Here is a 23,361-nt window from a genome sequence, read left to right as displayed (position 1 = left end):
AAACATGCCCACCTGCATGAGGCGGGGTCAACGGCGGATGTCCTTCAAAGTAAGCTGAGCCTTCCGGGGGGTACAAGGGACGCCGGATTGTTGCGCAGGGATCCGACCGTACGTCGTGCAGTCATGTTGACAACCACACAGAGTTTCAAGTTCGTTCTGACGCAGACAGTATTGAGTTTGGCGCAGTTGACGAGCTCAAAAATGTAACGCATGTCGACGCAGCTTCCTTGATTAGAGCCCAATGAAACAGGCTGGAAGCACGTTTTGTCCGCAACAATGCTTACACCCGGTGCGACTGTGACGGAGCATACGAATCCTGACGCGCAGAACGGACAGCATTAAATTCCGAGCAATATAACGGGCGACGTTCCAAGGTCACAAGCGTGACTTGTGCCTTTCCCCATATGATTTCCAGCTGGAGACTCGCCAGCAGAACCGCCAAAATCCTTATTTTCTCCGCGGGACCCGATGGCTACAAATGGCGAGAGGCAGGCTGAGAGCGCGCACCATCCGCTGTACAGAACGACTCCGATTGCAGAGACACCTGTAGCCATGAAAACCCATCATGCAAGCCCTCCTCCTATCGCCATTGTCGGCATGGCGGCACGGCTGCCTGGTGGGGTCAATTCCATCCCTTCCATGTATCGTTTCTTGCGAGAAAAGAAGGACGGTCTGCGAGAGGTGCCGGAGTCCAGATTCAACATCGACGGCTTCCACAACGATGGGGATGTGGCGTACTCGATGAGGCAGCAGAAGGCCTACTTCCTCGATGACGATATTTCCATGATGGACGCCTCGTTCTTTGCTTCGTCCGAGATGGAGGCCGCTGGATCCGACCCTCGCGCGAGGCTTCTGCTGGAGGTTGTATATGAGTGTCTGGAGAATGCAGGAAAGACCACATACCGGGGGGAGAAGATGGGCTGTTATATCGGTGCGTGGGGTGTGGACTGGTCAGAGCTAACGCTCAAGGATGGCCAACAGCGGAATCCAATGATCGGAGCTGCAGCAGGAAGTTTCTTCTTGTCCAGCTACATCGCGTGGAACCTGGACCTGCATGGCCCAACGTAGGTGTTTCACTTTCATGCGACAGGGATAATACTAACTGCAAGCAGTATGTCGATCGAAACCGCCTGCTCCGCTTCGATGGTAGCGCTGCATGAAGCTTGTCAGGCCCTTTATTCCGGCGAGTGTTCGTCGGCGATTGTAGGCGGAGCTAACCTCATCCTGACCCCTACGCTCCATATGAGCCTCTCGTCAAGCGGAGTCTTGTCTCCAGATGGGATCTGCAAGACGTTTGACGCTTCGGCCGATGGCTTTGGGAGGGCAGAAGCTGTAAACGCCGTATTGGTCAAACCACTAGACGCGGCTATACGGGATGGAGATGCGATTCGGGCGGTCATTCGAGCAACAACCTGTAACAACGACGGACACACTTTGATCTTGACGACGCCTTCGGCAAAGGCGCAGGAGGAGCTCATTAGGCAGGCGTACAAAAAGGCTGGAATTGAGGACACGGAACAGACAGCCTATTTTGAGTGTCATGGAACCGGGACGATGGCTGGTGATACCGCGGAGATGTCTGCAGTGTCAAAGGTCTTTCCTAAAGGAATCCATGTCGGATCGGTTAGTACTTAGACGTGCACGAAAGATGAAGAAGCTGACAAGGCAACAGACAAAACCAAACTTTGGCCATTCTGAAGGGACGTCCGGGCTCACCAGTCTTATCAAGGCAGTCCTGTCTTTGGAAAACAAGACTGTGCTGCCTCATATACATATGGTCGATCCGAACCCCAGTAGTATGTCTGCCTCGATGGAAGGAGGAAAGATGCTGACCAGTGGCACAGTTCCCTTCGAGAGCGCAAACCTCACAGTTCCCAAAGACGAGCTGCCCTGGCCGACCGATCGTAAAGAAAGAATCAGTGTAAACAACTTTGGTGTTGGAGGGACAAATGTGCATGTAAGCTACCGTCTTTACATATCGTCGACCCCGCTAATTGACCCGTAGGTGATCCTCGATTCTGCCTCCTCCCTCAGCCTAAGTGATGCATGCAATGGCCGGCCCACAAGACTGTCGCACCCTCGGCTACTGGTAGTGTCGGCCAATAGCGAGAAATCGCTTGGAAGGCGAATAGCAGACATCAAGGCGTACATCCAGGAGAAGCCAGAGAGAATTGCAGATCTTGCTTTCACTCTGGGAGAGCGACGGGAGCACCTCGCGCAGAGGGCGTTCCTTCTCGAAACGGAGGCCCGCGAGAGTGGCTCCTTCCATGTTGGCACTGCAGACTGCAAAGCCATTCCGGAAGTCACATTCGTTTTCACCGGACAAGGAGCGCAGTGGTCAGCGATGGGTAAAGCATTGATTGAGACTTTTGAGGTGTTCAAGAGAAGCATTGAGCAGCTAGACCGCGCCCTGCAACACATTGACCGGCCACCCGCTTGGAAGTTGAAAGATCTTTTGTCTCAAGATAGCACCCCGGATAAACTCAACCGCGCAGAGCTTGCCCAGCCGTTATGTTGCGCTGTTCAGATCGGCCTCGTGAACCTCCTAGCACGATGGGGAATATCGCCGGCGTCCGTGACTGGTCATTCCAGCGGAGAGATTGCAGCTGCATACGCTGCTAAGGCAATCACGGCGGAAGACTCGATCATAGTTGCCTACCACAGAGGGAAGATCTTGAACAAAGTGACTCGGAAAGGAGGGATGGCGGCTGTAAGCCTGGGTCGTGAGCAAGTCACCCCCTACTTGGTCGACGGTGTTGTCATCGCATGCGAAAACAGCCAGCACAGTGTAACTCTATCCGGGGATCTCGACGAACTCAATCGCATCGTTGGCAATATCAAATCGGATGATCCCGATGTTCTCTGCCGGTTACTTCGCGTCGATAAAGCATACCACTCCGCCCACATGCAGGACGCCGGCGAGGACTACGAGGTGTCATTGCAGGGACTTTCGGCAAAGGGACCATCAATGCTACCTTTCTTCTCCTCTGTCACAGGAAAGAAAATCACCGATCCTACTGAGCTGGGTGCAAACTACTGGCGTCAGAATCTGGAGTCGCCCGTCCTCTTCTTAACGGCAACTCGCGCCATATTGGAGTCGGACGAAGAGGAAACAAAGCGCACCTTCTTGGAGATCGGACCACACTCAGCCCTGTCTGGACCGCTGCGACAGATCCTATCGGAACACCAGCGCGGCGAATCATGCTCCTACATCGCGTCGCTGGTACGAGGCGAAGATCCAACAACATCGGTACTCTACACGGCAGGAAACCTCTATAATTCAGGTGTACCGGTCAACCTTAGCGCTGTGAACGGCAAAGGCAGCCTTCTTGTAGATCTGCCTCCTTACCCTTGGCAGCACGATACCAGATACTGGGATCAAACACCAGCAGTCGAGGCTTGGAGACTTCGCAAATACCCTCACCATGAGCTGCTGGGCTCGCGGGTGTTGGGCACGACAGACATCGAACCATCATGGCGGAACAATCTCGTGCTTGACGACGCTCCGTGGCTGTACGGTCACCGGATCATGGGCAAGACGTTGTTCCCCGGTGCCGGATACATTGCCATGGTTGGCGAGGCTATTCAGCAACTCGCGTCAAAGCCAAATGTCAGTTACCAGATCAACCATCTCCTGTTGAAGTACGCCCTCTTCCTCGATAGCAACGAGTGCGTGGAGCTCATCACCAACCTACGCCCCGCTCGGGTTTCGGATATTCAGGATTCAGACTGGCATGAGTTTTCCATTACCGCTGTTCAGTCTGGAGAAGCGATCCGGCTCTGCGTGGGCCAGGTCCGGATAGCGCCGCCATCAGTCTCCCCTAGCATGCCATTAGAGGAGAAAACAAAGCTTAAGAGGCGGGTGGCTTCCGCCGCTTGGTACAAGGCGTTAAGAGAGGTGGGGATGGATTACAACCGGGAATTCCGCGGGCTAGACGATGTTTACGGCGATCCGATCAAGCATAAAGCAACAGCGACGGTCAAGACGACCAAGGTATCTCCCAGCCGGTATGTCATGCACCCGTCTACAATCGATCGCTGCCTCCAGGTGATATCGATTGCCATGTTCCACGGCCTCGCGCGAAACATCAATATTCGCAGTCTTCCGGTGCTTTTTGAGGACATATTCATTGGCCCGGAAACAGAGGAAATGTGCGTTCAAGCCCAAGCCGATCTTGATAATGGGAACTTTGTACTTGGAGACCTTGGTGCATCGGCGGATGACGAGACGGTCCTCTCCATCAGAGGCATGAGACTCCATGTGCTCGGGGATGATGGATCGTCACAACAAGACAGCGAGCTTGCCACGAGGCCTGCTTGGATGCCGCATATTGACTTCCTGTCTCCCAAGGCCTTAGCAAAACCACCGCCTCCGGTGACCAAAGACAACGAGCTGCGGGACCGAATTGTCGACCTCGATATTTTAGAAACCGCAAGACGAGCCAAGGATGTGGAGCCTACAGAAGAGCACCTGCTCAAGTACAAGCGATGGCTTCAAATGAGCGAGAGCCGAATCGAGAAGCAGAGCGTCTGGCGCTTGTCCGACTATGGATATGCGCCGGAATGTCCATTCGACTCGTCGCAGTCTCTCGAATTGACAAATTGGTTGCGCGATAAAGCAGATCAATTCCCCGTCATTGCGCCCATGCTGGCCTGCACACAGCGAGTTTTGGATAACATAGAGGGCGTGCTTGACGGGACCAGTAACGCACTGCACCTCCTGATGGAAGACGATGGCTTGAAACAGGTCTATGACTTGGTCCTCTCCTTTGACTCGTGCCAGCAACTCTTTGCCCTCCTTGGCCACTCAAATCCTGAGCTCAACATCCTTGAAGTCGGGGCTGGAACCGGTAGCGCAACGGCTCGCTTCCTCGAATATCTCCACGCACCGGATGGGAGTCGAGTGTATGCGAGGTATACGTTTACTGATGTTTCTGCGGGGTTCCTGGCACCAGCGAGGGAACGATTTTCAAAGGTCGATGCTATGGAATATGCTGTGCTCAATATTAGCGAGGATCCCGCCCAGCAGGGGTATCAGCTGGGCAGTTACGATCTAATTATTGCCTCCAATGTCTGTATCCAGCCATGAATTTTTCTTACCCTGCGGCTGATTACTTTTCTTAGGTCGTCCACGCCACACCTAGTCTCAACCGCTCCCTGACAAACATCAAGTCCCTCCTAGCCCCTGGCGGCCGTTTTTTCCTTCAGGAGATAGGTGAGGGTAAGTAAGCTAGGTTAGTGCATAAGTCGGATGAGCTCTAACATGTCATTCCAGAATTTACGGTAGCCGAGTACATATTCGTACGTTACGCATTCGTCTTGTCTTGTTGGACCATGCTAACGATAGATAGGGTTTGCTGCCAGGCTGGTGGGTAGGGGAGAATGACCAGCGAGTAGACAAGCCTTACGTGCCGGTAGATCGTTGGAGGCAGGAGCTGACAGCAGTTGGATTCGATGGCATCGACTTTGCCATCCACGAAGAGAGCCAGATGGTTAATCTAGTATCGACATGCCCACTGCTACCCACGGAAGATTGCACAGTCAACTTGCTTACCCAGGAGCCGCATTGCCCATGGGTAGTGGGCGTCGCAAAGTACTTCTCTGACAAGGGGTACCAAGTCAACATGTGCTCGCTCAGCCATCCGCCACAGGCAGAAGGAAACGTTATCTCACTTCTCGACGCAACAGAGCCATTCCTATTCAACGTGACCGAAGACACATTCCAGCAGTTGAAGGACTTTCTGCTTAGCCCTTCAGTCAAGCATGTCTTGTGGGTTACGAAGATGTCTCAAGTCACCTCGGATGATCCTCGTTATGGCTTGGTCCACGGGTTTTTGCGAGCCTTGCATGGCGAATCTCACTGCGAGGGCAAGACCCTTTCGATATTTGACATTGACGAGTTTGACGGGACTTCTATTCCTCACCTTCTCAAAGTCCACGACCATTGGCGCCGGGGTTGCTCAGAGGAGGAGCCAAGAAGGGACGAATATGCCATTATTGATGGAGTAGTTCACGTCAGTAGGTATGAGGCTACCGATACCGAGATGGAACTCCAAACCCCTCCCAAGGATGCCGTTCCAAGACGGCTAGGCATCGAGTCTATGGGTCTGATCGACTCTATGGTCTGGAGGGAAGACAATCCCGCTGTTCCTGGCCAGGATGAAGTTCGTATTCGGGTGGCATATGTTGGATTGAACTTCAAGGTAAGTATCGAAACCCACAAAGTTCGGTTACGATTGCTAAATTTATATTAAGGACATTATCACTGCCCTAGGTCTCATCGCGTCTCCTGAGCAACTCGGTCTTGAAGGTAGTGGAGTGATCGATTCGGTCGGTCCTGGTGTCTCAAAGCTTCGCGAAGGAGATAGAGTCATCTTCTTGGGACCAGGATGCTTCGCGACGCATGTTACTGTCCCCACTGCAAAGGCTATTCCACTTCCTGCAGAATGGTCGCTGGAGGAAGGTGCAACGTCGCCGATTGTCTCGCTGACAGCAGCTCAATGCCTTTTGAGGCTCGGCAATCTCAAACGGGGACAGGTAGGTTGATTCAACTCCTGGTCCATGCTAATTGCTAACTTGCACTTCTGCAGTCTGTATTGATCCATGCAGCGGCTGGGGGCGTCGGTATTGCGGCCATTAGAATCTGCAAAGGCATTGGCGCAAAGGTAGGGGCGCCACTTGATTATTCTTACAACGCTAACAGGCAGGAGATATATGCGACGGTCGGCAATGACGAAAAAGCGCAGTACTTGGTCGACACATTCGATATCCCACGGTCGCATATTTTTCACTCGCGCGACTCATCTTTCTATGCCGACCTCATGCGCGAGACCGACGGCCGCGGAGCAGACATTGTCCTCAGTTCGTTGAGTGGCGAATTGCTCCGGACATCGTGGAAGTGTGTCGCACCTGGTGGAGCAATGTACGATATCAGCAGACGCGATGTGCTTGCCGATGCGATGCTCCCTATGAAGCACTTTGTAGGTCGGAGGTCGTTTGTTACCGTTGACTTGGGAGAATATATGGACGAGGCAACACTGAATAGTGCGGCCGAATTGTATGTTGGTCACCCTTCCTCGCGCAACTTACTAACACCAGACAGCTCTGTCCCAGTGAAGAAAGGACTTGTTGGTTCTGTATCGCCGATATCCTGCTTCGCGGCCGCCGACGTCGCCGACGCCTTCCGGTATATGCAGACTGGACAGCATATGGGGAAGATTGTTGTCCGAATACCGGATGACCTGGGTGAGCTTCCTACGAAAGACACTCAGGCCCAAGTTACTTTCTCCCCCGACAACGCGTATCTCCTGTGTGGAGGACTTGGTGGACTGGGCCGCGCTCTCTCCAACTGGATGGTTGAGAGGGGCGCCCGCTGTCTGTTGTATCTTTCACCGAGTGCAGGTGAAGGCGAGGATCATCAGGCATTTGCAGAGGAACTCGAGTGTCAGGGTTGCCAAGTGGTATATGTTAAGGGAAGCGCGTCGGAGACAGATGATGTGCAAAGGACTATATCCCAAAGCCCCAAGCCGGTCAGGGGAGTCGTTCAACTTGCCCTAGCTTTGAGGGTAACGAACCGACCTTTTCTAAGCTACCGGAGTACATGCTAACACATGTTTAGGATACAAGTCTGGAGCGTATGACCTTCGAAGACTGGTCAATCCCACTGGCAGCCAAAGCCCACGGCACCTGGAAACTGCATCAGACTTTCCAAGACACACCCCTCGACTTCTTCCTCATGTTTGGCTCCATCGCAGGAGTCACTGGCATGGCCGGGCAGTGCAACTACTCAGCCGCCAACAGCTTCATCCACGCTCTAGCCAGACACCGCCACTCCCTCGGCCAGCCCGCGTCCGTCCTCGACCTAGGCCCGGTCGCAGACATCGGCTATGTGAGCCGCAGCCCTGAGATCATCAAGAACTTCAGCGGCCGCTTCGAGTGGCGCTTTACCAAGGAGCAGGAAGTTCTTGACGCCATCGAGGCCCTGATCTACCACTCGTCCAAGTCCAAAGCCAAATCGAAATCCACCGATGACAGCCGCTACAACCTCAATCATATAGTCCTCGGCCTCGTTTCAACAGCCCCCTGGGCCCGTCGAACCGGCGACACCCGCATGTCCATCCTCTCTAACCGTGCCCAGCGCCAGCAAGACAGCTCCGGCGAAGCCGACGACATCGTCGACTTTGTTGCACAGGTTGAGGCAGACCCCGAGATGCTGAACCGCCCCTCAACTGAGGAGTTCCTCATCAAGAAAGTCGGACACATGATCAATTCGCCGGCCAAGGCAAAGGGCGGGAAGAGCGATGTCGCGGGTAAACAGGATCTCAAGGCCATGGGGAATATCCCTATCGACTCGCTTATTGCGATTGAGGCGCGGGCTTGGGCGAGGAAGAGGCTCGGGGTGCAGATTCCCCTCTCTGAGATTACGGCTGCGGGGAATGTCAAGGGGCTCGTTGGGTTGGCGATTCAGGAGATGAAGAAGAGGCATTCGGTTGCTTGATGAAGGTTAGTAGGTATTAGGTGGATTTGGTGGATGTTCGTGGTATCCTTGAAGTATATCTATGTTGGCAGACTGAAATTGATTTGTTGTTGCTGTCTTATTATGAGCTTGAATGCTCTCGCCCGCGTATGTACTGTTCTGATGAACAATCGCGCCCGTATACTGTCCATCAAAACTCAGGGCACCTGACTCGACATCGCTAGGGCATACCATCATCCACGGATTGATTGACTGGTCCTTGCAGACGTCATAGCCGGTCGCAACGTGGGTGTCGCTCAGCAACAGGAATACCATCTCAGCATCCCAGCATCGATTAACGAAAAGAGCATCACCCATACTACACCCCGTAGTAAGACACCCACCCCTATAAACTATCATCCACTATTCACCTCGTACCAATCTGCACCTCAATCTTTCCTATACCTCCCTCGCCATCACCCTCTCCGACGTCGGCGAGCCTTTGTCTCCGCCGACCCGGACTTCATTCTCTGGGTCGAGCTCCTCTCGGCACCCAATAAGATAGCAATGCTGTAAGCGAATGGGTCTGCCATGACTGACCTTCCGGGGGTTCCGCTCCCTCGGGTCTGCAAAAGAGATTGCAGATTGCACAAAATGGAGATGCGCTGTCGTGACTCGTGACGCCTGAGTGGTCTTGAACCTGGACCTGCATAGTTCAGGGTGTAAAGGTGGGCACGGGAATCCCCCGGGCCCAGGGGTCTTGATTATCTCTTTTCTTCGCGCCTTCATGCTTGCTGTTATGATGTATCTTAGTTATCCCGCCGCATTTGGAAGAGTGTTGAGATGATGTGACCCGGCCGGCCGTATCCAGAGTGTGAAATATACCCCTGGCCCACGATATTTCAATAAACCAAGGTCAAACGATTGGAGTCGTGATAATGATCTCCCATCAAATTACATATTGATGGCGTTCTGGATGCTCCTGTCAGTGCCCGTGGTAGACCATCTTAGGGACGGTGCCATCCCTCCTCACCTTACCCCTGCACCAAGAGAATAATCCTTTCCTTGCAGTTCCTTGGGAGCACTGCTTTGAGCTTCAGGTGCGTATTCCCTTCGTATTCTGCTCGCTTACGGATCGTGATGATCTTCCCGTCCGCCGCATTAGGCGCTATGGTAGAGCTTGCTCTCCAGCTGTCCGGCCTGACTCGTATCTTTTTGACGTGCAGTGGCAAGGATGGGATTGCCACTCCTTCTATCGGACGATCTGATACAAGAAGAGTGTCTAGAGGTTCTCTTTTACTTGACTACGATACGGATGTCTTTGGTAGGGCCATGGGATACCTTTTCAGATACCACTGTAGAAGTTCCTTATGGTGTTTCCAGGATCCAACCTTGAGACCTGGCCTGAGCACAGGAAGGTCAGAGATAGATGATTGATGAGTTTGACTGCGGCTAAAGTATAGCTAGGAGCTTGGTCGAGTTGTATACCTCGCTTTTGGCAACAAAGACTGTTGTCATGAAGAAGGTAAGTGCCGATGATAGCCAGATGGCTAGTGCACTACGCAGCACCAAGATACTTTCTAAGCTACGTAGAATCTGTGCCAAAGTCTTCAAGTTTCGTCGTTTTCTAAGTAGATTTATCGAGCGAAACTGAATAGCAAGATGTATAACGCTGGATATGGTAGTGGTGTAATGCATGGTCATATACGGAAATATATATTTGATAATGTCCACTGCTTTGCTCCGGGTATTACGAGAGCATTGCCCTCTCTAAGTGAACCTGTTAGAATATAAAGACTGACCTACCTATAGAATGTCTCTGACAAGTCAAGACAAAGACGAAGTAATAGAGTCAATATACCCCGTCCTGAGGTCGGAAGGTCATGTCCAGATTTCTTAGATTGCTTTCTCTTGTGCACCTCTATTCAGGGTTCTATGCTGGAGTCCTCTGAAAAAGGAATAGGATACACAGTAGGTAGCATAGAAGAACATACTCTTCGTCCATAGACATGTTAGAGCACCAGATAAACTGCTTAGGGATGATACTGCACTAAAGTCTTAGTGTACGATGCATTCCATAGTCCATTGATACCGCAGTCTATATCAAGCTGCAGCAATATAATTTTCTGTGAATGGAACAATAGATGCCATAACTCGCAAACCGTAACATCCGCTATGGAAACTTCCTCTAGCCCGACACGTCTAGGACTATACAACAACAATCCCGAGCCCAAACCCCGATATCATGTTCCCGCGCTGCGTCTAGAACGCAGATCCCTTTAGGTAGCGGGCTTGCACTGCTCACCTACAAAACTAGCGCAAGTTCTGAATCATGTATATGTCTATCACCATTACCCTTCACTTACAACCGGATGCTAGGGAAATTAAGCAAGCCGCTCCAGATCTTCATATCCCATACGCAGCAAGGAGTAAACTTTCCCTCCGCGCTTCATGTAAGCGGGCTAGAGGCTGCACCTCACCTAAGTCTTGCAGAAAATGAGATGAGCGCTGCGACGATCCGGGAGATATCTCCAGACTCCGTCCACGTGGCGGCAAAGAATAAAATGTGATATGAGGACGAACGCTTCTAGTGAACGTGACCCAAGAGTAAAACGCAGGTGCGACGGGTGTGCAGATCAGTACCACTGACCATTGACCAGTAACCAAACCAAACCAGCAACCAGCGTTGAGTCTGGTTAGGCACTGGCGAACTCGGGCTCGAGGCGAGGAACATGTCTTCCGTAGACTATCTGCAGCATTGTTCCATGGTTGTGTATGTGGGTGACACTTTCGGAGCTCGCCGCATGCGGAAGGCCGAGACATCTCCAGGGTTGAACCGTCAACCATCACCTAGGTGATTGTCGACCGTTGAAGCTTGACATTCGGGTTCGAGATACGCAATTGCAAAGTATGGAACGCATCGTGTGGCGAACAGGGATCTGAGGGCGTACCAGGGAGCTCCATGAGGGAATATCAATGTATCTCCGCGCTGTCAACAAAGTTGCCATTCTATAGTAAGGTGAAGAGTTTAATCGCTCATCTACTCCGTACAGGAATATCGGATGGGCAACCCCATATGGGGTACTCCAGCCTCAGCCTCAGGTCCGCCTATACTTGGAGAATGTTCCTTATAGTACCTTAGATTAGTGCCTTGCGCTTCACTGCAATTGGTCTATTTAGAGCTCAAAGCCTCAAAGATACATGCGTGAAGAGATGTAGAGCCTCACATTAGACAAAGTACACAATCTAAGAATATCCTCTACAATACTTCACAATAGCCTCACAGTACAGCTTCACTCCTCATTCGTCGAAAACTCCCCCTGCGAGCCAATAAGCAGCTGCGGTGGCGAGATGATGTGCTTCCGCGCGATGATTTGCCTACCGCAGTCCGCACCGGCCGGCCGTAGCTGTCCCAGAGTCTCGGGTCACGCCTGAGCCGGACGCCTCTTGACAATCATTGATTTTGTAACATCGTCATCCATGGAAAGCAAATTTGCCTAAGACTGGTAAGAACCGGTTCCTGGCATCCGATTGGGAACCGGAGAAACGTCGGTCGGATGAGACTGAGAAGAATGAAGATGCAGAATCGCCTCGGTTAATTCTGCGTCTTTGATTGGTCGTGCGCACCGAGAGCGATATGTCAGCCAATCAAAGCGCAGAAGGGTCTTGTATACAGCGTAACTTATGCTGCTTTTGGTAATGAGGTGCATTCCCAACCACCAGTCAATGCCAAACCCCAGCTTGAGAGTTGAGACTAGACTAACTGACGCTTCTCTCTCTCTCTCGTATTCCTGGAAAAATAAAGTCAGAGTAAGGCCTTCGCTGTCAGTTGCATACGCCACCAACCTTCACGACTCGCCAGACCCCGTCGATAGCGTGCAGTTGTAGCCTGTTCGGGCAGCGTGCCTGTAGAGCAGCGGTGCTCGAGCCTTGGCCCTCGTGGCTACGGAGCACTAACTAGACAAGGCAGAGTAAGGTGGATAAGGCACTGGAACAGCTAGTTGGCTTAGTGCGTGGGCTAGTTAACTTTGTATTGTGGGGTGCATGATCTACGCGGTATGGTATGGCCCCGTATGGGAGCGGACGCGGAGGCTGGCCGGGTGTGGTAGTTGTTCCGATGTGGGGGGTCTGTTACTGTCTAAGAACTAGGAAGATGAAGTGAGGTAGGTTGGGTTACTCCGAGTAGACTACCATAGGATATGGAAAGGTGGTAGGGATAGGATAGCCTTACCTGGCCCTGCAGTGGAAGAAAAGGAGGTCCTTAACTAAGAGCCAACGGTACGCCTTGTACGGGTTAGGTACCTTAAATGTGAACTAGGCTAGGCAGAATGCGGGGATGCTACAGACTGCCCTGTATGTGCCTCTGTCGCTGCCTCTGCTTTGCGAGGGCTGGAGGCTGGAATCCAGCACCAAGCCTGAGCCCAGCGGACATCGGAACGAACTCCGCACTTCAAGAGTCAACAGCAGCAAGCAAGTCAGATAACAAGGCCCAGCTATCGATGTGGATAACGACATCAAGGCGCGGTGGGTCAGCAAGTCCTGTGACCTGACTCGGCCGGGCTGATCCCAGAAGGCTGATGATTGCCCGGAGTGGGTGGATCCATCGCCTGTTCGAGTGATGTGATCTCCGTTGCCCCGGCTGGCCCTAATCAGCTCATGGCTTGCTCATCATTTGCAATCTACGTTCATGATGCGTCATACGTTGACTAGGTTCGGCCGTTGTAGATTATTATGGTAAGTTGGAGCCGTTGCAGATATGTATGCAGATGAAACAAGTAAGCTCAAGTAAACACAACTGAAACAAGGTAAAGTATATCATGCACAGCAATCAAATTAACTTTGTCTAGTCTAGCTAGTCCTGGGTAGTAATAATAACGGGTCAAGCGAAGCGAAGCGGTGGTACAGTAAGACGTAGCGAATACATGATCCCGTAGGGATCGGAAAACAGGGTGAATGAAGCGTAAAATTACATAACATGCCCAGCCTGGAATATCGGCGGTGCTATCCCGACGCCAACATCCTCATAGTACGGATGCGCATGCGAATGCGAATGCGAATGCGAGCCCGAGACGGAATGCGGTGATGGTGGTTGATGGCCATGATAGTGATTAACCCACGACGACCCCGACCCTGACCCGTCAAGCAACGGCAGCGGCAGATCTGACAGCGGGACGCCGAATTGGTTGTTCTTGTGACTGTGACTGTGACTCGGCTGGTTGGCGAGGTACGGATGGATCCCGTAACTCGCGGTACTGCTCATATAATCTGCATGCGGATGTTCCGGCACAAGACCCAGCGGACTCGGATCTGAGTACGGCGCGAAGGCGTGTGCGGGATATGCAGACGTAACAGGCACCGTTGTCGCAGGAAATGAGTGCGGACTCGTGCTCTCGGGCGGGTAGAAGTATATCGTATTTGCATCGCTGGTTCGTTTCATGGTCGCATGTGCATCGTCCATCCCATATACAGCGGGCGATATCGGCGTTGACGGCGCCAGGATGCTATTCGTGTACATTGAGGTCGTGAAGGGTGCGTTTACGTTTGCGTCGTCGTGAGGACTGGAGGGGAGGATATATCGGTTGGCGGGGGAAATGGACATCTCGGGGACAGCGTGTGCTGAGACAGAGGGTCGCGAGCCCTCGGAGAAGGAATCGCTTTCGTCGAGGGTGAGTTTGCGCTGCGAGTGCAGGGTGTGGTATGTGGAGGCGGAGGGGATGGGCGGGTATGCGGATGAGAGGGAAGAGTCGGAGGGGCGCTTCTGGGCGCCCAGGTTCTGGTTCTTCTTTGCGCCGGAGAGGCGGCGGCTGCCGTCGTACTTCTTGCGGGAGGGTTTGGTGATGTGCCATTTTTTTAAGCGGCTGCGAAGTTGGGATTCGCTGCGATGGTTGTTAGATGGGGGTTGGATATGATATGATGGGATAGGGAGGACATACCTAGGGTGGAAGTCCCTTGTCTGGACAAGCTTGATGACTTGCTTGAGCGGCCATTCTTCATCTTTGTAGAGTTTCGTGATGAGCATGCGCTTTGTTTCCCAGATGTCTGGGGAAATGGCGCTCTTCATGTTGAGAGAGTGACTGTCGATTTGTTTTGTGTAAAGATTGTAGTTGTAGGTAAAGAGCGAAGTAGAGTGTAGTAACCAAACCCCCGGGACAAGTCAAAGATAACTTAACTATAAGAAGAGGTCTCCGAGTCAGCGAGATTAAATGTTCGAACTATCGAAGCTAGGCCCAGCACCCTTCCCCATACCTCAATTAATATAATCCAGCAGTCCAGACAAGCTAAGCTAAAACCATCGGTCGATCAGGTGTCGCCATCCATCCATCCATCCATCACATTGCCCTGACTGGATCCAGAACTAGACGCATTGTGGTTATCAGCCCTGACCCATCGACCCAGTTCCAGCCAGTCAGCCCGTTAAATCACGCAGGGCCAACGCCATCACAACGGCCGTCTCGGATTCTGCAGCAGGGGCAACGGGCGTGTTTCGGTAGATGCGCACTGCCGAGCAGTAGCACGTGGAGGGCAATGGCGCTCAGCCAGATGGATCATATTCATGGGCATGGTGGCGATCGCGTTCCATGGAATCTGCGTTTCTACGTTGCGCCTGATTAGGCATAAGCATTGCCCGCAGAGAATCTCTGGGTCTGGGTCAACCGGTTAATCCTGCATCTGCAGCGGAGACGGAGACGCACAAGCGCGGAATGCAGGCCGAGCTGATCCCCGGTTCTGGCGCTGATAGTCTGCTTAGGCTGCGTCTGCTTAGGCGGGCGAGGTCGGAGGAGACTTGCCGGATCAGGGGGGCCCACTACTGTGCCCTTGTGATGGCCACGAGGGGTCAGAGGTGAAGATGAGAACCTTGGGGGTTAGTGACGGAGCTGTCTTCCAGCCTGGAGCGGTTGAACTCTGATCTTCATGATTCCTGGCGATGTACTGCCGTTATGGTGATCCTCATCCGAGGGCAATCTTAGTGTTCAGATCAGACCCGACACGTGGAGGTTTAATTGCGACAAGGTTCTATCATCCTTGTGATACTTGAGATTACTTCATTACAGTGATTTTTGTAGGTAAATCAGACAAACACTGGCAGAGTATGGGCAATTTGCGACCGTTGGATCATTGCATAGTCAGGATTTACTAACCTCACTGTCATTAAAGGCCGATCCCCTTGTGACAAAGCTAACACGTGGAAACTCTAACAATAATTAAGTTCCTCTTTTCCCTGATGACTATTCCTCGTCGATGATTGCTTTGTGGTCCTGTAAGAGAGACAACGACATTGTGTCAAGGCTCTCAAGTAAATCGTGCCCTGCCCTGCAGGGGCCATGGTCCGACCGAAAGGTACGAGTCTACCAAGTATCAACGTATAACAGTTGAAATAAATTGGGAGGAACTGTATCAATTCCATTGTCTACATTACGGACATCATGGTAAATGTAGACGTAAGCTGAAGCAGCTGGTCAGGTTACTCTGTCCCCAAGAGTGACCACCAGAGTGGCTTTCTAGGGCTTTGCGACCGCCGACCGTACGAAGCCCCAACTTCAACCCGACCACACCATACCTTGGAGATTTCTTATTAAACAGTCCATTAACCTCATAAAATTAAATTGTACATACACATACAATCATCCCACTGTCCAAGAATAAAGACAACTACCCCAAACTCTGCAAATTCACCAAATCAAAATAATGCCCCCGTTTCTTCAGCAACTCCTCATGGCTCCCCATCTCTGCAACCTTCCCATTCGCCAGGACATAAATCACATCCGCGCGTTGAATCGTACTGAGTCGATGCGCAACAGCAACCGTTGTTCTTCCTTTCGCCGCATTATCCAGCGCCGCCTGCACGACGCGCTCGCTCTCGCTGTCAAGGGCGGAGGTTGCTTCGTCGAGCAGTAGAATCCGCGGGTTTCGTAACAATGCGCGTGCGATTGCGATGCGTTGCTTTTGCCCGCCGCTGAGCATCCCGCCTTTTGAGCCGACTTCGGTGTTGAAGCCTTGCCTATCCAGGTTATTAGCAGCTGTCTATGAAAGGGTGGGTTTTGGAAGGAGAGCGTACGGGAGAGAGATCACAAAATCATAAATATTCGCGTCCCGACAAGCACGGATAATATCCTCATCACCGACTTCACCGTCCTTCATGCCAAGGAGGATATTCTCCTTGATAGTCCCCTGGAACAGCGCCGGCTCTTGACCAACAAACGCCAGCTGGCGGCGATAACTCTGCAAGTCCAGTGTTGAAATATCCCGCCCATCAACGAAGATCCCGCCTGCTCCGGGGAGAGGGAGAGGGTTATAGAACCGTTCCAGCAGCGCAATGGTCGTTGACTTCCCGCAGCCACTTGCGCCAACGAATGCGACGAATTGGCCGGGCTTGATGTGTAGATTTAACCCTGATAACACGGGGACGCTCATGCGCGTGGGGTAGCGGAAGTACACATTCCTGAACTCGATGGACCCCTTTAAGGATGAGGGAGGCAGGGGGAGGACGTTCCGCGCGGCTGGTTTTGAGTTCCCAATCACATTGCGCCCGTGGATGCGCGGTTTACGGGAATACAGGGCTTTCAGTTCGCCTGCTGCGTGCTTTGCTTTCGACATACCGGGCGCGTAGGAGAACACGGATCCGGCCGCCTGCGCGCCGAAGATCACCTCGCTGAAACACACGTAGAAGTGGAAGATGCTGTACTCGTGCTGTCCCAGCAGCGTCCCGCCGTACCAGAAGCCGAGCGCCATGCAGAAGAATTGCAGTGCCTCGGAGCAGGCATAGAGAAAACTGGAGCGCAGGACGGTCGGGATGTCGTCGCGGACTTGTTTTGCTGTTTGGGTCTTGTAGCTGTCCAGGATGACTTGCTCCATTGTCAGGGAGACGACGGTGCGGATCGCGGTTACGGCCTCGCTGACGTCGCTGGCGGATTTCTGGTACACTGAGCGGCCGCGGGCCTGGAAGCGGCTGAGGATCCAGGTTCGCAGAAAACCTGATAGTAAAAGAAGAGGGACGGCGGAGGAGCAGACTAATGCCAGTTTCCAGCCCAGTGCGTGCGCGACGATCAAGGAGCCGAAGAGGTTGACGGTGACGATGAGCAGGGTTCCCAGCGTGGCGCCGCTGATACCAGCGAGATTCTTGATGTCCGTGGCCAGCATGGAGGTCAAAGTGCCAGTGGTATTCTCCTCCTCGTCGAAGAAGGTGATATCTTGACCCAGGAGGACACGGAAGGTCTTGCTCCTCGCGCGACGAACGAGTTTCTCAGCGCTGAAAGCAAATAATGAACCCTGAGAGCCAAAGAGGAATATAGTTATCAATCCCGTCATCAGAAACATGGATGCCCAGAAGTTCGTGTCGTGCCGGAGCTTATCAGGCATGCTGATGGGCGTGGAGATGGCATTGACAGCCTTGGCCAGGAGAACAGACTGTGCGGGCTGGACACATCCCGCAAAGAGAGAAAGAACCAGTCCCAATCCCATGATGTACTTTTCGCGCTTGTTGAACTTGGCAATGAAGGTGATGAGCGTCCACAGCGAGAAATTTTGTGGTTTCGGCTTCGACAGGCCAGGGAACATGCTCTGCCGCTTGCACAGCCGCGCCTCCAAACCTGTATCCGAGTCGTCGTCGTCGCTAAGATCCGAATCTTCCTCGTCGATCCAGAGTGTGGCCAGTTCCTTGTCATATCCATCCGGGTCTTCCACCCCGGCATCCTTGATACTCTGCGCTTGCACGAGACTCGCATACACGCCCTGCTTCTGCAGCAGCTGCGCGTGCGTCCCCTGCTCAGCAATCTTGCCACCCTTCATAACAACAATATTATGCGCGTTCTTGATAGTGGACAGTCGATGCGCAATGACAATCGTCGTCCGTCCTTCAGAAGCACGGTCAAGTGCAGCCTGCACAAGGCCCTCGGACTTCGTATCAAGCGCACTCGTCGCCTCATCCAGGAGTAAGATCTTCGGCTCCTTAACAATCGCCCTCGCAATCGCAATGCGCTGCTTCTGGCCTCCACTAAGTGCAAGAGACCCAATATTCGTCTCGTACCCGTCCGGCAGGGCCGAGACGAAATCATGCGCGTCCGCGATACTAGCGGCCTTGACGACCCGCGCGCGAATCGCACACTCGCTCTCCTTTTCAAATTCCGACCCGATAAGGCCGTACTTGATATTCTCGTAGATCGTCGCCGTGAAGAGCTGCGGTTCCTGTCCGACAAGACTGATCTGCTGGCGCAGCCACTGCAGATTTAGCGTTTCAATATCGTGCCCGTCTAGCATGACGGTTCCGGCGACGGGGTTGTAGAAGCGCTCGAGAAGCCCGATGATCGTGCTTTTGCCGGACCCCGAGGGCCCAACGAAGGCCGTTGTTTTGCCCGCTGGAATGCGCAGGTTGAATTGGTCCATTACGGTTACTTCGGGGCGGGAGGGGTATGCGTGGCGGATATTGCGGAGGCGGATTTCGCCCCGCACACTGGGGAGTTTGCTGCCTTCGTCGGACATGGCGTTCAATGGTGACTGGCGCTCAATTGTGCCGAGGATCTTTGTCGCCGCTGCGACGGCGTCGCTGAACGCTTGGATGTTGGGGGCGACGTTGCCGAGGGCGTAGGAGCCCAGGATGATGCTCATCATAATGGTCAGGATATCGCCTGGCTGGACATTGTCTGAGTCCTCGACGAGGAAGCGGGAGCCCATCCACAGTCCAAGGCCGTAGTTCAGGTACATGACGCCGAGAATGCCGGCGATAACGAGCGCGAACGTCATTTGCACGATGCGCCCGTATTTCTCTGCCTCGCGGAGATGCGTGTCGTATTTCCGGGCGAGGGCTTCCTGCGCTCCGAAGGCTGCGACCGTGCGGATGGAATTGAGGACGTTGTCGGCGATGCTGCCGCCGCGCCCGTAGCACTCAATGCTGCGCTTGGAGTAGATGACAGACACTGTGGACCCAGCGCCCATGATGAGCAGGAGGGCGCCGAGGGTGCTGGTGGAAATCAGGGCGAGTTTCCAGTATTTCACGAACGCGATGACGAAGGCCGTGACGAAGGAGGCGACGCCTGTCAAGACGAGAGAAGCCTTTTCACTAATTCCGTCTTGGATCAAGTGCATGTCTCCCGATATCCGGGTGGTGATTTCGCCTGCGCCCAACGAGTCGAAGAAGGCGATGTTCTGCTGCAGGATGGCTTGCAGGTAGCGCACCCTGATCTTTTGGGTCACGGAGTTGCCGGTGTGCACGAAGGCGAAGGTTGCGATGCCGATGGTCAGGAACTCGCCGATGCCCAGGTACAAGAAGTAGAAGACGTTTTTGGTCAGGGTGTGGTAGAAGTCGTCGTAGCTCATCTGATACGCTGCGACTTCGCGGAAGGTCGAGGTGATGTTGCCGAAGAAGACCTACACATAATTAGCACCAGGCCCTTTTCTACCCACGCACGATGGTAGGTGAAGAGAGGAGTGTAGACGTACAGTAAAAAGCGGCAACGCCGCACCCCCCGCAACAGCACAGCACGCCCCAATAATAAGCAGGACAAGATCCCACCCCGTCGCATACGAATAAATCTTAAAGTAGCCCACATCCGGCGTCGGCATGGCGATCTGCGCATCAAGCACCTCCTTCTCCTTCTCTTTACTGACATTGTCACCACCAAGCAAAAGCATACTAGCACGGTTCAACCGCATCGCACCAGCACCCGCATCCATGGGCATCGGCAGCTCCTCGCGCGAGTCCGCCCACTCGGACATGTAGAACAGCGACCGCCGCGTCATGCGCATCGCGTTGGGCATCATGGACTGCAGGGGGATTTCTTCGGCGCCCGCGTCCGGCCAGAAGGCGGCGCTGTGGCGCGGGGTCGTGGTCATGTCGCGGGTTATGCGTTTGCTAGCGCGGTAGGATTGGGACTTGCGGTTGCGGTTGGCGTTGGGGTTCAGGTTGGATCTTACCCGCGGCGTCGCGTTGGTGGTGGGTTCTTTGCGATCCGGCCGCATTTTGGAGAGTGTATTGAATAAACGAATGTGGTGTAGTGGGTAGAGAAAATCGAGGCCAGCTAGTGGCTAGATGGAAGAACGGTAGAAGGATGGATAGGGCAAAGCGAAGACACTATCGCATCTTCGAGGCCTTCCAAGAACGAAATCCGGGGTCGAACGAGAGAACGAACGATGTCGAGTCGACTCGACGAACGATTGGAGAAGCAGAAAGCAAGGACCCAGTCCAATGCTAAGAAGTTAGAGCCCCAAGGAAGAGAAAGAACGAAAGCCCCAGCTGGCCAGAGGAAGGGACGACTGAGCAAGCAAAGACAAGAGAAATGGAGAAGGAAGAAGAACGAGTCTAAGACCACGCTATGGAGTCTGAGTCTGCACTCTGCACGAGGGACTCTACTCTGCCCTACAGTGATTGACTACACTCAAATTCCAGTCACATCCAATTCAACCAAGGCCGAAACACGCCCGTGACAGGCCCAATGCCGACATCTGCCTTGCCGACATCGCCAGTCTAGGCATTGCGCAGGGCCATGGGCGGGCTAAGCTTCAGGAAGATGAAACAGCGACTAAGACGACATTGGGGACAAATCACAGATCATGAATGCCGAATTGTCGGACAATGTTCTGTATAGCCCAGAAAGGCGGTTGACTCCGCAGATACACCGACCCTTGGACATGAAGCGATGATGAAACACGAGGGGAGGGGAAATTAAGAGAGGGTGCTAGAGCCGGCGATCAGATCAGATCTTCAGTCGGCAGTTGGGGGATGCCTAGGCTACTCCGTAGGCTACGCTAGCCCGGAGTTGGGGGTGGGCTTGGGCTTGGGCTTGGCTGGGCTGCGCTAGGGCCTGGCAGAGCTGCGTGGGGCAACGGGGCACCCTGGAGCTTAGCCTGTTTCACCCCTGCTCCTGGCCCTTAGCACCTCGGGGCTCAGCTTCTGTTTACTTGTAGCAATTGCACTAGGTCTTTCTTAGAACCATCTCCGCTGGATCTAATATCTAGCCAGTGACTTATCTCTCTAAGCTTTGACACCCATCTATATCTGATACAGCCCAGCCCCATGGAATCGATCGATCGGTGTTTGAGATGGTGTGTTCGAACAGGCAATCAATGCGAGACTCGATAGATAATGTTGCTGAAGAATCCTGCAAGTTGACCGATCACGAACCTTGACAAGCAAATGATCTATAGACTTGTATTCGGTTGCCAACAACTCCTTGTAAATGTGCCTCGGTACTTTCCAGCCTGGCGTTGGCCTCCACATTGATCGACAGCAATGCAACAAGCCTAAATCCCAAGCCTGACAGCTGTTAGTTAAGCTTGTCTAGGCAGTCGTTCCGCTGCCAGTGCCACACCGGGGATCACAGCCGTACCATTGCTAGACAGTCCATGTAAACGCCACTGGATATTCAACAGTTTATCCTTATCTGTAATTAAGATTGTTATTTTCCGATCGAGTATCACCCCCGTTTCAACAAGTATGGTCCATCGTCCTGATTCAGGATATCCTCCGTACAGCCCAAGCCCTAATTGGCCAATTTTCGGGTATTCTGTCTGGAAACGATCCATTCGGCGATCCGATATCGAAAATCAATATTCAGTTCTCTGAAAATAAACAAATTGAATTGGATTTTATGGGAATTGAATTAAACTATAATACGCTACTGGAAATGGCGCCATAGTTAACGTTAGCCGGCATCGGCACTCCTCAAACGTCTGTCAGTGTCACCGTCAACTCTAAGTCTAAGACCCTCAATATACCTGAAATTCGACAGACTATCCAGTATCCACGCGCTTCTGCTACTATCAGTGCCGTGAACCGGCCCGGTCTGCTGCTCCGGATCAGCCTGGCCTCTTGATTGTTGTTGAGTGACTTGAGTCCGCTTAGGTAAGGACGATTGTTTTCGCTGTTCGAGCCTGCTGTAGAGAGGAAATATGGCTGAGGGATGAAGAGATGCAGGGCTACGAGATCGTTACGAGCTTCTGAATGAGCCCGGCCACAGAATGGTCCTTACAGACTGACTTTGTTCTCGACCATGTAGAATCAAGGATTTGGGTGTACATCATCCACTAGGGTGTATGTGGTTCGACTCGCCAGAATAACAATGCCTCGGCGATATGTCACGTCAAAGACCCTCGCAAAGTTCTTCCAAATGGATTATCTCCTATCCAGTTCAAGGTGGCCAATTTGTACAACGTAGGGGAAAATGCCTTCCGGCCCCATTCCCAAGAACAGTCATCTCCGCTTAAAAGATACTCCCTTGCCAAAGTTGGTTGGAAAAGAGAGAAATGAGCAAGGTAGTGGACCATGACACATACCATAATCACCAATGGGGCGCGACCCACGAGCTAATGACAAAATACCTTGTGGTCTAAAGGCGAACGGAGCGAGCATACCTCCCCGGGCCTGGGCCAGGATCAAGGAACAGAAACAAGGGTAGGAACGAACACCTGCCATCGACATCGACATCACTAGTCTCGGGATAAAGCCGTACCTGGAAGTGCCGTGCGTCCAACTACTGCTGATTGCAGGGACCGCTGCCCGGACAATTCGACTGGCTTAGCTAAGTCGGCGTGGGTATGGACTTGGAAGGGTACTGATGTCTTGAATATTGGCTGTCACTACCCATGACCTTGGCAGCGGCCCTGTAGATCACGGGCATACCTCGGGTCTTTTGCTGGCTCCAGCGTGACCGGGTTAGCCCCAGCTCCCTGATGGCAGTAACCTCGTGGAGGAAATCGATCGGAGATGGACCTTACCGTAAGAAAATCAAGGACTCGACTTCACAGGGGCACGGACTGGGACCGGAGTTCTCTCTATGCTCCCCAATTCCAATTCTGTAGACAATCCCAATTATACAGACGAAGAGAACACATGTTTCCTGCTAAGAACGCCCGGTTGGACTGCATGGTATTGCGGAGGACCCTTAGAGCGTGCTCACGAGATTACACTGCACAAT

At 52.9% G+C, this 23,361-nt stretch overlaps 3 protein-coding genes across 3 annotated transcripts; 1 reads left to right on the top strand and 2 right to left on the bottom strand.

The window, feature by feature from the left end:
* The first annotated feature begins 445 nt into the window (after window positions 1-445).
* Window positions 446-8,561, top strand: BDW74DRAFT_188874 (uncharacterized protein). Its single transcript, XM_073731833.1, has 13 exons — window positions 446-1,064; window positions 1,113-1,623; window positions 1,673-1,796; window positions 1,845-1,921; window positions 2,006-4,633; window positions 4,664-5,071; window positions 5,125-5,221; window positions 5,276-5,301; window positions 5,352-6,164; window positions 6,256-6,537; window positions 6,591-6,665; window positions 6,711-7,565; window positions 7,619-8,561. The coding sequence occupies exons 1-13, from the start codon at window positions 469-471 to the stop codon at window positions 8,495-8,497; spliced, it is 7,371 nt and encodes a 2,456-aa protein (XP_073578582.1). The 5' UTR covers window positions 446-468; the 3' UTR covers window positions 8,498-8,561.
* A 4,860-nt stretch (window positions 8,562-13,421) lies between these two features.
* Window positions 13,422-14,516, bottom strand: BDW74DRAFT_183343 (uncharacterized protein; the record flags this gene model as incomplete). Its single annotated transcript, XM_073730500.1, has 2 exons — window positions 13,422-14,331; window positions 14,389-14,516. 2 exons carry the CDS (start codon window positions 14,514-14,516, stop codon window positions 13,422-13,424), a joined length of 1,038 nt encoding a protein of 345 aa, XP_073578581.1.
* A 1,589-nt stretch (window positions 14,517-16,105) lies between these two features.
* BDW74DRAFT_188871 (uncharacterized protein) lies at window positions 16,106-20,206 on the bottom strand (the record flags this gene model as incomplete). Its single annotated transcript, XM_073731832.1, has 3 exons — window positions 16,106-16,454; window positions 16,512-19,816; window positions 19,889-20,206. 3 exons carry the CDS (start codon window positions 20,204-20,206, stop codon window positions 16,106-16,108), a joined length of 3,972 nt encoding a protein of 1,323 aa, XP_073578580.1.
* Window positions 20,207-23,361: the final 3,155 nt, after the last annotated feature.

The sequence above is a fragment of the Aspergillus multicolor genome (genome assembly GCF_047715735.1).
Source record: "Aspergillus multicolor strain CBS 133.54 unplaced genomic scaffold BDW74scaffold_44, whole genome shotgun sequence".
Classification (NCBI taxonomy): Eukaryota; Fungi; Ascomycota; class Eurotiomycetes; order Eurotiales; family Aspergillaceae; genus Aspergillus; species Aspergillus multicolor.
Note: the sequence above shows the minus strand (reverse complement) of the source record. Positions and strands in the feature narration are given on the sequence as shown.